Here is a 15,461-nt window from a genome sequence, read left to right on the forward strand (position 1 = left end):
TGTAGGGCTGTGTGTATTCTATTAGGAAGGTGCAGAAGCGATATCAGTATATATAATATGGGGGGGGGGAAACATTTTGTAACCCCCATTCAATATAGAGAAAAGCTTGAACAAGTGTTGGCTTGATCTATTACTGATTCCAAAACTAAGCAGAGCTTTCAGGAGGGCTTGTGTTGATTTGTGGTCTTCACAATATGTCTCCCTCTCCCATCACACTTACCTTACTGTAGTGAGTCTCAATGCTCCTTTCTCTTTCCATTGCACTTCCTTCATGACATTTGCCACCCTAATTCTTACCATAAGATCTCTAGTTGTTTAAATCCCCGGCCCTCCGAAGACCTTTCAAGGCCTTTAAATGTCATTTCCAGCTTTTCCAAAAAATGGAAGTGACCTTCTAAGGTCTCCATAAAGCAGCTCCTGTTGCCTCCAGAGGTTTTGAGGGCCCCCGAGACTTAATGTTTTTATAGAACAGAACTCCCATGGATAATGCAGGCCCACCTGTATATATTCTTTCTTTGTCTGCAATATTTCTTTGTTTGTTCTTTCTTGATAATGCTATAATCTTTTATTGGCAGTTTTTTTCCCTCAGACTCTTTTTTGAGGGAAAGGGACTTCTCTGCATTACACTGAGCCTTATGACACTCGGGAGGGGAAGAACCAGGGCTAGGACACTGGCTTCTCAGGCATGAAAACCAGCCTGACCAGTGATGAGGGTCAGTAGTGGTGAGGCTGCTGGCTGGTGAGGAAGCCAGTGAGCTTGGGAGCCAAGAGAATGAGCCACAACTAGGGAGAAGGAGCAGGGTGGCGCAACCCCCTTCCCTCGTAACCTGACTGAGGCTTTTGGGCTGGGTCTGCCTGGCAAAGGCCAAACTCAGTGGAGCTCCACATGGATCCCTCATGAATCCCTTAGAGCTCAGCAACCGAGGGGTACCTGGGACCACACGGGAGGGGGGCACTACACCGGTTGTATTATCTCCCTTTCTCTCTAAAGGGCTTGCCTCCTCCATGCCTGAAAGAGAGAGATGTATAAATTAGCAATTACCCTTTCCAGCAATCCTGGTAACACCTATGCCTCACAAAGCAGGTATTCAATGGCCTGCCCTTTTCAGCACTAGCACTCAGTGCACTGTTGCTCTTTTTGCGTTGTAGTATGTTCACAATCCTCAGAAGGGGAGAAAGCTTCATGTGTATTCTCTTCAATGGTCACTAGTATAGGGAATGGCTCACAGTCCTTCCCATGATTCTCTGCATGTACTATAACAAGGTTTGAATGCCACTTAAAAAGAAAAATGACAAATGGTCTGTGCTGGCTAAAGCATTATTTTAATGACGAACTGGAAGACTTCATATTGTGATCAGAGAAAATGTTATGCAGGAATAGATATGTGTATATTTTTGGTTCCATCAGAAATGCATTCCCTTGTCCCAAACAAGTGGCAAAGAAACTATTAATTTTTTTTAAGGTGTCTTGCAGTTCTACCGCTGAGTTTCAGTACATCACACACCATTTTTAACATTATAGTCTGAGCACATTCTAAACCCTGTGGCAATGCATGTGGACAGGCTTCACCATTATAACTGACTTCCTACAGTTCCCATCACATAGGGGTCTCCAGTAAAGGCCCCCTTTGTGGTTTAACTGGGCATTGTAGCAAGAGTCATACCACCAACCCCCTCCATGGACATCAGCACAGTTTTCTTTGGTTGATCTATCATTATCTTTATCTTTAGTAGAGAACCTCATGTTATCATGCATGTTTTTTGTCCTGGAGGAAGTGAGAGGGTCCCCTGCATTACCCTCGTACTTCCCTAACACCACCCTAAAACCATCAGTCTCATTTCTCAGGACAAAGCTATCATATTCTGCATATCTATGGTGGCCATCAGCATCAATTAAGACTATTCGGACTTTGTACCATTTCTGTTGGGTAATGAAACTGATATACTCATTACCCAGCCAGTGGTCTGCCTCCAAGTTTCCAAGCCCATATTGATAGGTTGACCAGGACTCTGACCACGTGATTTCAGTGTCATGGGTGTTGTGCTGGATCACTGTCCATCCATCGCATCCATCCATGTAGCATTGGGCTACAAGCTTGCGGGTCTTCTCAGGACGTAATATGTAAAGGCCACTCTCTGTGTGGCCTGCATGAAACATTTCATTGCAGTCTCGCATGTAAGGGATGGCTAGGGAACAGAACAAAAGTTTACCATAAGTGATTGCAGCACAACATTAGATTGCTCCCACCCTCAATCACTTGTGGGACACCTCCTCTCTTGCTTCCTTCAAATCTCTCCTCAAAAACCCTCCCCTTTGGCAGTAATCCCTAATCTTGCTATATTACTGCAACTAAGCCTAAATACACATACATGAGATAAATATATAGCCTTTTCCATTTATCCTGCCAACACTTTCCTTCCCCACTATTTCTCTTGGGTCTATTTTTCCTTTGAGCCTTTCAAAGTAGGGACTGATTGAAAAAGACTATGCAGATTAATGGTGCTATGTAAATCAATAAATCTGTGCTTGCCTGGAAAGGTATTTTTCTAGCTGTATATAAATCTTATCTAAATCTATGCCAATAAAGGTTCTGACAATGAAATCTTATCCGTTAAAATCCAGCATGCCCACTTAAGTGGCCACATCAAATCTGATGTCAATGCATAAAAACTTTGAAATGTTCAGTGTAATAACTGTTAATTTATTATACAGAAGAGGATTATAAAACATTTTTAATATTAGTAAATAGAACTTCTGTTCTGCAAAAAATACAACCCTTGAACTTTCTTGTCCTCACAATAACCCTTAAAGATAAATCACCATGATTTCTGTTTTATAAACCTTGAGAAACCGAGTGAGTTGCCCCAAATATGTGCATTACTGGAGTGGAATTTAAGCTCAGGTTCTCCAAACTGGTCTAATAGTGTTATTCTGTGCTTATCTACTCAGGAGTAAGCCCCACTGTGTTAAAAGAGACTAATTCCCAGGTAAGTCTGACTAGGATTTCATCCTAATACAATTGCCTCTGAGGACCAAGTGGCATATTTACTCTAGCCACCAGTCAGTCCTCTGGCTATTTTTCCACTCACAATGGCTGTATTTCTGCAAGTTGCAGTGGAGACATGGAGGGTCACAGGTACCTTATTCTTCCTCTGTCAATTCACTGCAAATTGTCTCCTTCTGAGAATAATTTGGAGCACTGAAGTGGCCTTTCAGTTAATGCTACACACGACTGGAATGCAATGTGTAATTTAACCCTGAATCACCACAAGTCCCATGCAATTAAAGGAACATATTTCATCCCATATATACAGGAATAGAATGTTTTAAAAATAAAGTGCAACTGATTGTGTCTTTGGGCAACAGTAGCGTCCACCTTTTAATTCATTCTCTTTGGGGCCAGTTTGCATGATACTAGACCTGTCCAACCGGCCCCATGCAACAAAGAGACATGGGAACTCCATTCAGAGACCACATGTCCTGGCTCCTCCTCTTGCACCCAGGGGAATTCAGAGCATTTGCTTCAATTGTGAGAGGTAAGTAGTTTTACATTATACTTTTAAACTAGGTCTTTGTATGTAGAGTCACTCCCGAATTGGCCTTTTCAGCCACACTAGACGCTGTTCCAGAACCACCATTCAGAGCGCGATACCACAGTCTTTCGAGACTGAAGGTTGCCAACAGGTGTATGTAGAGGGGAGGTTTAGACAAATACTCACCCTACCTGCACAGTTAAAGGAAATGCCCCCAAATTCCCATTGATGTAAGGAAAGGGGCAAGGACCATGTGCACTCCATGAGCGCACATGTCTCTTATTGCATTGGACCAGTCAAATGAATAAAGTGTTTCTCAAAATTACCCACATTTACTTTTTAAATCATAACCACAGTATCCTTCTGCATTTCAATAGTATTGTATCCATTTCATCTATTTGTCTTAACTAAAATAATCTCCAAAAAAAAAAAGCCACTTAAAAATCTGTAAGAAAATTAATGAGCATGCATGACTGGGGATGATGGTTTTGGAGTTTTTTGCTCCAACTTTAATATCATTATTCATGATTTGTTGTGCTTAATAACCTTCAATTTTTTGCATACATATATAGTAGGTCTGCTAGTGTGATTTATCAAGATGTATGACAGGTAAGGAAATCAAAATTCTTCCTTTATCTATACAGCTTCTTGCAAGCCTGGAGCCCAACCACTTAGAGGTTGACATGCAGACACAAGCCACTCCTGGATGGCTGTCAGCTGAAGAGAAAGATGGCCAAGGCAAGGGATGGCATGACAGGCATGAATGAGCACCATGTCATTACTCTTTTTGGAAAAGTGGGGGGGGGGTGTCACTGCACCCCACTTACCCCTCATCCTGGTAATCTGTGGTCTACTCCTATTTCCTTTTCCTAATTTTTCTTGCCTGTTTGTGAGTTTCTGATCCATGAACTTGGCTAGGTCCTGCTAATATTTTCCCAGCACTTCCCAGGGACTCACAATGGGTAGCAACTTAGAAGCAAAAAATGAAAGTAAAATCAAGATTCCTCTTGGGAGCTGTCTTTCTTCCAACATACAGGCAGAGTGTATGTATACAGGCTTTTGAGTGGGGGGTACGGAGGTTACATCAGACCTGGGCCCAGGAGCCAGAGGACCTGGGAGCCAAATTGAAGGGAGAAGTGAAGGGCCCCCCCCAGAAAAAGTCTGTACCCCCTCATAAAATTTTTCCATGGTTCTGCCTACAGGGCCTCATCCCACAAGGGTAAGTCAGTGTCATAAGGGTTGGAGTGCAACATTTAGTACCTGGTAAGTTTGTAGGTATATACAAACATGAAACATGACCACCGCTATGCTGTTGTCTCTTTTTTTTTTTTTTTTTTTGCCTTGTTGGCTATATATCTCTGCCACTTGAGTCCTTGGTGTGTCCCTGTCTCTAAAATTGATCATCGTCATCCTTGGACCCCCACCTCAGCAATTTTCTATGGCCAGCCTGTTTTTGACCCCTGCTTCCCCACTTTGCTTCCACTTTCCCTCTGCTTCACACCTCCAGCTCCTTTCTGACCCCTTCCCCTCACTTCTCCTGTTATCTTGGCCCTGTCTCCAGCCCTCATCCCTTGCCCACACTGTCCGTGCTGTCTTCTCTCCCATCTATTCTCTCATCCCACTCTCAACTCCTTCTACTCCTTCCTCCACTGCTGCTCTGTGCCCGTCACTCCACTCAACTTGTCCCAACGTCCCATTCTTCTTGCAACCTCTTCTTCCCACAGGCTCTCTTTACTCTCTCTGCTGTGCTCTCAAATCTCCTTCTTTTCCACCCTGGCTCTTGCTCCTTCCCATTTTGAACCCTCCTGCCTGTGTGTCTATCCCTTGCACCTGATTGCTGTCAGCTGTGTGGCAGCTGGTGTCCACCCACACACCGGTGCCAGGTGGTGTTGCAAGCACTGTGCCACCAGTCACATGAGAGTGGGCCACCTTGGCACCTCCCCCTGTGTCCAGGCCACCAGCAGGGCAGCAATCGTCACAGAAGCTCACAAGCAGAAGAGGAAAGCATACTTCTCTCCCTCCATTGCTCCTCTGCAAGTGGTATTCAAAGACATATGTAGTACATATATAACAGTACTGTACCTGGGGGTAGCATGTAGACATCATAGCTAGCAGCTACTGATAGACCTGACCTCAGTGAATCCATCCCAGCCCCTATTAAAGCCATACAAGCTAGTGGCAATCACTACATCTTGTGGCAATAAATTTCTCAGACTAATTATGTGTGAAGAAGTACCTCCTTTTGTCTAAATCTCCAGTCAATCAGTTTTAACAGATGACCTCTGGTCATACTTAAGCCTTACTCATTAGTTATGGCTTTCAAAAGCCGGGAGAAATGTTGGCCAGGGTTTTATAACACTCCCGAAAGATGTCTTAGATATTGTTTTCTCTCACAGCAGTGAAGCTCGTAACAAGGCACTACAAGGAAGAAATTTGCTTTCCCCCCTCTATAAAATATAAAAGAATTGCAAATAAAGTCTTCCAGTTCTAGCTGTGTTAACAGCTAGAAGATAGAAACAGGTTAATAAGCAGAGCAGAAGAATGTTAAATAAGAAAAGATGAATTTATTTTTTCCCCTCGTGGCAGCAGAAAAATGCAGAAAAAAATACAGAATTTGTTGTATTAGTAAATTGGGTTGGAGTGAAAATATGCAAAAGTAAATTAAAATTATTTGAAGTATCCTTAGGTTGCAGTTTGGGTAACAGTCGTTGAACTAAATTTTAAAAATACAGTGTGAAGGGAGGAAGAAGAGCTGAAATAGAGTACATGGCTCAGTGGGGAGGGGAGTGTGATGAAAAACTGGAAGAAATTAGAGAATGTGGGAGTCTTGGGATTTCCTGGGAAAAGAATTGAGGATTAGAGGAAATTGGTTTGGTAGCAACAGAAGGACTTTGAGGATTAGAAATTAGCTGAAAAGAGAATTCAGCTATAATGGAACTGGGTTGCCATAATTTCCAGCAGCCTCCCCTTCCCACATTATTCATTTGTATATTCAGTTTATGCAGTTATAGTCAAATTATATTTGCCCATTACCCACTATGGAAGCAGAACCAAAACATTTGAAAAGACAAATACAGGTGGGGTAAGCATTCTGTTCCGAAAGCTGCCATCATTGTAATGTGTATCAAAGCAATTAATGAGACCTAGAGCAGCATTTCCAAGGAAAGTTCCGACACACAGCCCTGCTGGCTCCTGCCAGCTCATTTCATCACCATGTGGCTCTTCAGTGGGAATGTTGATGCTGTTCTGACTCCTCTGCTTTTGTCTTTGCTGTACTGTAAATTCCCTTATTCAGTTAAGCTATTGTAGGATGCTACAATGGTGCTCTTAATTTCCCTTCTGCAGCTAAGCCCTTCTGTCTTTTGAAAGACATACCCTTGAAGTAATACAGCAGTGTAACATGTTCACACTTTGGCAGGGTGAGACAGACATTTAAATGGCATTCCTGTTTTTACCAAGAACTCCATGTCAAGGAAACAGGAAGATTTGACCCTGTCTAACCCATGAGTGTCTACCTGTACTCATTAAGCCATGTCCTTTTGTACTTTATTTGCAAAAAAAAAAAAAAAAAAGTAGTAAAACTAAAGAAAACCTGTTTGCCCTCTAACGTATGATCAGAATGAAAGCTAGTAAATTTCCCCACTTTCCATTTAGGGACATAAGCATTGCTAATCTGTAGATCAACAGGTTTAGAATTCTGTGTTTGATAAACTCCAAATCCTACAATCATGAAACTCAATATACATAAATCATGCAAATGTGGAAAATTTTCACACTGTATTGGAGAACTGGATACAGCAATGGCTACTTAGAAGCAGAAGCCAAGGCCAGAGGTTTTTCTAAGAGAATACATCCATCACTGTGGCCAAACCCCACCAGCTCTCCCTTGCCTTTTTCCTCTTCTCTTTTGGCAAAAACAAGCACAAGGGGCTGGAAGATGGTGACTTGTTTTAATAATGCCTTGAAAACACATTTTTCCCCAGCGCTAAATTAGAAACACATATACATATTTTAAAAACCAGAGCAGGGGAAGAATTCTTCTTTAGAAAGTCTTTTTGTTCATAATTCCTCATTTTTAGTGAAATGAACTCCTCTGTGACCATGTTATAAAAGGGGGTTATGTAATTCTCCACAGACATTAACAGACAAGAGTTATAGGAATGTTTTATCTGGTGAGGCTGGTGAAACTTGAGCACATAGTACTTGAAGTGCGTTTTATAAGTTCTCATTAATAACTGTCAAGAATCATACCCATGCAAGGCATTACCATAAATTCTTAATATTTAGGCATTCATTATATATACCTGCCAATGTCTGAAAGTTGCTATCAGAATATCAAGACCAATGATCCAAATATAAAATTTTCTGTTTCTACAAAGATTAATCTGTCTAGCAAGCAGGTCTTATGGAAAGGGGGGAAGGGGGCCCAAACCCTGGGGTTGGGCTTCCAGGGGGCCTGAGCCATGACAAAACAAACTATACAGTACAAATGAATTTATTACAAAATAAATTTGTATACCTCAATCTCAGCCCATCCAGGGCTGCATTCCACTAAAATTTTAATTTACTTTCAATGCACTTCTATTACCCCCCTATTACATTTAGTGCCCTGTCCAGAATACTACAGGAAGGGGGGGGGGAATCAGGCATCTTGTCCTCCAGTGCCAACTCTCAGCAGCCCTGTTAGCAAGGTTTTGCTTTTCTGCTTAGGAAACATGAGTTCACAGTTTTTGAACATGGTCACTGGAAATGACCCTGTTTTAGACAGGATTGTGGACGATACCTTTCATAATGTAATCCAGTGGAATCGAGAGCAGAAGTTCAAAATCACCCCCCACTCATTCTGTCATCGGTTCCTGAAATTTACCATTTTAGAAAGGAGGAAGACATGCCTTCAGTAGAGCTACTCCTAGAGAAGAATTGATAGCCAAGCTTTAAAACATCTCAAATACAACAAGAAGAAAAAGACCATCCTTACCATATCTTTGTACAGCCATTCTCAGGTTCAGAATATTACTGGTGTCATTGACCATGTCCAGGTTGACAATGTCACTGAGTTGCATCCTCCACAACTCATCTTTGTGTTCTGCTGAATTCGTTTCATGGATCAAAAAAAGGAGAGCCACCAAAGGAAGCATGATGTGGGGGAGATACATTGCACAGGATGAGGTCTGAAAAAGGCCACACACACATATATCTGTTAGTATCTATAAACACTTCTTGCACCTCAGGTAGAACTGGCTATTTAATAAACTTACAGTCCTTTTAGGACCCAAATTCAAATGGAGAAAGTGGTATGGCAGATTCCTGGTTTATGTTTTATACGACCAAGTTAAGATCCTGGATGACTAAGCTTGTTACTGGTTAACTTTCGTATGCAATATTTGCCAGTGCTGAAAATAATAACCATAACAGCTGCTAAACTCATCTGTGTGGTTTACTTTCCTGCTATATATAATTTTCCAGCTATTTGGTTGTCCTTTGTAAAGTCAATATATAGATGAGATTAAAAAAACCAAAAACAACTCCCTGCAGCAGCATCTAGAAGAGCAAGCATTTAACGAGAATTACACTGAACATATTTGGTCTTTACAATAGTGGCAAGTTGAGGAAGATAGAAACAAGATCCTTGCTGATATCAAGATAGCAAGATCCTTGCTGATAAGAGAAAATCATTCAAAGAACTGTTTAGTTGTCAACCAGCACGTTCACCACTATACCTTCAGTAACAGGGTGAGTGCCCTCCACAATCACGCTACAACCAGAGTCATAGGCTGAGGTGTTAGGGGAATGTTGCCATCTATTGTGCTAAGCTCCCTATGAAAATATTGTTGGAACCAAGACTCAGTTGATTCGCTAGTTCAACACCCTGCCATAAGAAGAACATCTTATGCAACTGGGAAGTTCCTTAGTCTTCCTGTTTCAATCTTGGCAGAGAGAATATTTCCATTCCTTGCTGATAAGAGGAAGTCTAAAGATATGTGAAAGCTTCTTGAGGGTTTGCACTAGTCAGACAACATGCTGGAGACAATTCTAATAATACTTAGGATAGATAGCAGGGCTATACCAGAGCCACTTCCTCAAGTCTGGAGTCGAGTCCCAAGTCCCCACCCCTGGATTCAAGTCAAAATAAGTCATAACTGGGGCCACTGTGACTCATCCAGAGGCATTTTTAGTGTCAGTTTGACTCAAGTCCAAATCTTTTCAAAAAGCGAGTCAAGCTGCGGAAGCCACAAAAAAAGCAAGCAACTTCACACACACATAAAACAAAGTTGCAAGCACTCACAAAAGCTAGTCTCAACTTGGGTCTAGTTGTCTTTTCATTTTTAAGGTAAAACCCCAGATCAGTCCCTAAGTCCCAGATCAGTGCCCAAGTTTTTGACACGTGTGACCCAATCCTGTATAAGTTACCCAAAACGCATGTTTTTGCAACTCGAGTCTGAGTCATCTGAGTTGTGGCAGCTGGATAGATAGATAGATAGATAGATAGATAGATAGATAGATAGATAGATAGATAGATAGATAGATAGATAGATAGATAGATAGATAGATAGATCGATCGATCGATCGATCGATCAAGCAAGCAAGCAAGCAAGCAAGCAAGCAAGCAAGCAAGCAAGCAAGCAAGGAAACCTTAGAGCAGTCAAAGAACCTACATTATCTCAGTAACTCTTCCAATGATTCTGCAACATATCATCCCCATGTTATCATCCCCGCATTGCTGAAAGGGACTGAGACTATGCCAGTTCTGGCATTAATTCTAGGGAGAAATGAACTCCTGAAGGAGGGGAAACTAGGAGGCACCAACCAGCACAGCCCCTGAACTCCACGTGTTCATTAAAACTTGTATAGAAAGGCTATATGCATGTACCTGAACTTGCATCAGCTCTTGCACATCTGATTCGCATTCTCAATTTTTCAAGGGTACAGACTGCATACAGGATCCCATGCATGTTTTGGTGTGTGCATATGGACTATAGGCACAAGTTCCATTGGATGCAGGGAGATCACAATGGGGCTAGTAGGCATGCACTGTTTCATCCATCCATCCATCCATCCATCCATCAGTATATTTGTGGAGGGGTGTAGTTCACTGGCAGAGCACTTACTTTGCATGCACAAGGTACCACATTCTATCTCCAGGTAGAACTAGGAATGACAAGTGTTTAAAACCATGGGGGCTGCTGGCAGTCACTGTAGACACGGAGCTAAATTGACCAGCGGTCTGACTAAGTAGAAGAGCAGCCTCATTTTACCCAGAATGAATGCCTAAATAAGGCTAGAGTGTTAGCTTGCCCATATACTTTTTTGGAATGTGAAAAAAGATGTGATATGGGAGATTAATGATTGGTCTTCAGATTTATTTTATAAAAATACTTTTAACAGCATCCTGGAGGGATCATAATGGCATCCCAGTGGGAGGAGGTGTTTAACCCTATGCCATTTCCTTAAAATAAATCCCCACGAAACCTGCATTTAGCCATGCAATGCAAATGAGACATGTACTGGTATTGGTAGTGAGAGTTAAGAACTATTTAGGCATGTAACTTTCACAAATGCTCAGTGAGATCTGACTGTCTTTTTTCTTTAAACAGAAGACCTGCCTTGCCATATTACCTGAGTCTGAAAAACAGGAGTCCAAGAGCCCTCTTGGGTGCACAATTTTAGCTGCGTGGTTCATGCTTCAAAGCTCTCTATAGATTGTCTTCAGCTTTGTGGACACTTTTTTAAATGTGAGTCAAGAAGCACCAAGTACAAATGGCAAATGTTCTGAACACTTGATGTGGACCACTGTTAGGGTGTCTTTATATATCACATGAGTAGAAAAATGTCTTGTCTCAGAAAATGTACAGGGTATAAAATTTTTGATTGCTGGGGAGAGAGAGAGAGAGAGAGAGAGAGACAGAGAGAGTATGGCTTTATCCACTGTAAAATCATTGAAACTACCACACGGTAAAAAGAAAAATTAGTATTTTCAAGAATGTGAACTTTGAATTAAAAAAGAAGTAACATTTTTAGGGCATCCAATGTACCCAGCGGGGATTGTCCTAACCACATTGTAAATGCAGCAGCTTCATAAAAAAGGTGAAAATAAGAAACTGTCAGAATTCCAAAGATTGGGAGTGCTGATGAAAACACTTATTTTGAAATATGTAACCAAGGAAGTTTTAGACCCACTTCTGCAACACAGACCTGAGAGGATTACAAACAAACTGGTACTGGTGGCCCCAATGAGTCAAATATACAACATGAGTTTAACATGCAGCCAAGAGAAACACTTGTCTGCAGATAATAATATTCTTATTATTATGAATGCCTCTCCTGCCTTCAACGATGAAATATGTCCATAACCGTGGAGGAGAGAAGACATTCTGAGAAGTGATATGAAAAGCCAAGCATCATGTTCCACCAAAGAAGCCCATGTAGCCCATATCTTCAATACAAAATGTTTGATCTTCTCTCTCCAAACGGAAACAAAGCTTAAATGGAGGAGTTTCATAGAACAGTGTTTCTCAGGGAGCTCTGGCCAGAATGAGGAAGATGCTCATCTCGACATGTCATGATAGCTACATTTAGCACATGATTATCCTGGTAAAGTGAGTTTGCCCATAATAGATTCTGTTTCAATTACATACATGCATACATACATACGTGCTGGAATCCCTAGCATGTATGCACTGCTGAAACAGAGATGCCTGCGTTGGCTCGGTCATGTTGTGAGAATGGATGATGGCCGGATCCCAAAGGATCTCCATTATGGAGAACTCGTGCAAGGAAAGCGCCCTACAGGTAGACCACAGCTGCGATACAAGGACATCTGCAAGAGGGATCTGAAGGCCTTAGGAGCAGACCTCAACAGGTGGGAAACCCTGGCCTCTGAGCGGTCCGCTTGGAGGCAGGCTGTGCAGCATGGCCTTTCCCAGTTTGAAGAGACACTTGGCCAACAGACTGAGGCAAAGAGGCAAAGAAGGAAGGCCCATAGCCAGGGAGACAGACCAGGGACAGACTGCACTTGCTCCCAGTGTGGAAGGGACTGTCACTCCCGAATCGGCCTTTTCAGCCACACTCAACACTGTTCCAGAACCACCTTTCAGAGCACGATACCATAGTCTTTCGAGACTGAAGGTTGCCAACAACAACATACATACATACATACATACATACATACATACATACATACATACAATACTGTTCAATGTATTGTTTTAATTAATCATAATTTTAATATCTGCTTTTGTTATTGACATCATGCTTCTTGAGATGTAATGCCTTCATTCTCGTTCTGATTAATAATGTATTCATTTTTATTATGATTAACAAAACACATTTTAAATGTCCACAGACTATACAGTAATTCAGTGGTTCCTAAACTGTGAACCTGGCTCCCTGGGTAGCCATGGAAACCAGCCAGGGAGCCATGGAATCCTTGTGAAAAAACGCCGCTCTATACAATAAGTTGGATTGTAGACCTCATGGGGAACCATGGCCAATGGCCCAGTAGGTCAAGGGAGCTGCCAGTCAAAAAAATTTGGAAACCACTGCAGTAATTGTTAAAATGACTACAAGTATTGCATAGTGTTTTTGGGGGGGTGGGGTGGGTTAGTGCCTGTGAAAATATCTCATTTGTTAGCTCTGCAAATGTACTACATCAATCTGATTCCGGGTTAGAAGTCTAAATAAACAAAACAGGCTGTTACAATAGTTAAAATTCCCACTATTAAAATGCAATTCCTTGTAAAATCAACATGTACAGTCATGATTAATTGGCTGTGTTTATCTTTAACTGGCACTCCCATCATAAATCCACTGAGAACAAATAACTCAACTATTCACATTTCTTTCCAGCTGCCACTGGGTACCACAGCAAGCTGACTTATCTGTAGAAAGATGGTTCAATAGATTAATTGCTAAGCAACATGATCAGGAAAATTACATTACCATGTGATGCAATTCTTGATGGTACTACTTCAGAAATCAGCTCTTTGAATCCAACCCCATAAAAATGAGGGTGTAGAAAACTAAGAGCCAAATCCTATCCAATTTTCCAATGCTGGTGCAGCCATGCCAATGGCATGTGCGCGGCATCCTGTGGTGGGGAGGCAGTCACAGAGGCCTCCTCAAGGTATGGGAACATTTGTTCCCTTACCTTGGGGCTGCATTGTGGCTGCACTAGTGCTGGAAGGTTGGATAGGATTGGACCCTAAGACATGGAGAAAGATAGACTAGAATACTTCTGACAGGCTAGCATTCCATAATCAGGAATATATGATATTGGAGAGCATGCAAAATGCAATCCCCTATCTGCAATTAAAGAAGAACCAAACCAGGCAATCCCGTCGCTTGTGAAGTTCCACTCCTATACAAGACCATTATATCACAAGGAGTTATCAGAAACATATTGATTCAGAGCACAATCCTATCTTGCTCTGGAATAGGCAAGCCAGGAGGCTTGCGCTGTATCCAGCGTGAGATAGGGCACCACAGTGGATCAGCCTAAGGTAAGAGGACACTCTTCCCCTTACCCCCGGGTAAACCACTGCAGCCCCTATGGGTCTCCTCCAATTTGCACCACCTCCTGAGATGGCACAAGTCCAAGGAGAGCAGAGTGGCTTGAAGTCGCTCTGTGCTGTTTGGGGAATGTGGTTGGAATCCAGCATAACTGCCGGATCCCAGCCCTGCCTCCTGCTCTCTACCCAACCACCCCCGGGGTCACTCCCCACCCCAGAACACCTCCCTCCCACCTCCTCCCCACCCACCCTAGAGTCTTGCTCAGTCCAGTGGGCTCAGTCCCTCCGTCGGGACAGAGGCTGAATTCTACACGCCGGCCTAAGCAACTCACAAGGGGGCGCAAACGTGCCTTACGTTTGCGACCCTCCTGGGCCGGTGCAAGGGCGCCTCAGGATTGGGCCCTTAAACACTTAAACCACAAAGCATTTGGATTTAAGCTAGTTTATTCCCCATGACTTTGATAGAAATTATCCCGTTTAAATCCAAGAATCAGGCCTTTAATATCAAATCACAGTTCTTCTGGATTATTGATGTTCATAATGTTCATGGATACTGGACCCCATGCTTGTATTTTTCACAAATTCTTCATTTTCATGTTCATTTGTTCACCAGAAGAACAAGGTTTTGCTTTATTTATGAATGGATAAGAAATTTCCAGTAGCTCTTGGGACCTTTGTGCTATATATTTAAGGAGCAAAGCAATACAAGGCACCACACAGCCTGTGCGTGTGCGTCATCTGTTTGTTCTGAAGCCATTATCTTTACAACATGCCTTGAGTTCCAGAAATTTAGCACACCCATACAGTTCGATAGTCTATTTGATAGGATGACTGATGATAGCAAACACTGTAAATGAAGACTGTTAACTCAAGAAATAAGGAAATTGACAGCTCCTCTGTAATAGAAATGGCCACACCATATCCCCTCCACCATTTTAATACAACACAACTACTCAGCCATTTTGGTTTGGTTTTGCTAACTGCTTTGAGGAATTTGGATATCCAGTAGTACTTTGTTAAGTATCCAACATCACGTCAGCAAGTAAGCTGTGTACTTCTGCTCTGAGTACACCTTTGAAAATTTTCTGAAAAAGTGAAGTCACAAGGAATAAAACCATAGTGTTCACGGAATTTAGGAACAAGACTGGTATGTGTACATAGGAGGTTGGGAAACATCTTCCAGTAAGAGTAAAGCATAAGAGGACCAACCAGATGAAAATGGTTATTAAGAAATAAATGACAGTGGCTTCTTGGCTGCTTACTTTGTATATATTTTGAACTCGGTTTTGACTTTGTTCCTTACTTTGATGTCGAATGAGAGACAGTTACGGACAGGGATATCTCCTGTGCCCTCCCCCACACACTTGAGATACACAAGCTGATAAAAAATAAATCACTCATTCAAGCCAAGTGCCAAAG

The 15,461-nt window shown here is 42.1% G+C and overlaps 1 protein-coding gene across 1 annotated transcript; it reads right to left on the bottom strand.

The window, feature by feature from the left end:
* Positions 1–1,534: 1,534 nt before the first annotated feature.
* On the bottom strand, positions 1,535–11,215 carry LOC136645099 (fibrinogen-like protein 1-like protein). The gene is made up of 3 exons (XM_066621352.1): positions 11,152–11,215; positions 8,513–8,731; positions 1,535–2,187 (listed from the first exon to the last, which is right to left on the bottom strand). Exons 1-3 carry the CDS (start codon positions 11,213–11,215, stop codon positions 1,535–1,537), a joined length of 936 nt encoding a protein of 311 aa, XP_066477449.1.
* Positions 11,216–15,461: the final 4,246 nt, after the last annotated feature.

Source organism: Tiliqua scincoides, chromosome 1 (genome assembly GCF_035046505.1).
Source record: "Tiliqua scincoides isolate rTilSci1 chromosome 1, rTilSci1.hap2, whole genome shotgun sequence".
NCBI classification, from domain to species: Eukaryota; Metazoa; Chordata; class Lepidosauria; order Squamata; family Scincidae; genus Tiliqua; species Tiliqua scincoides.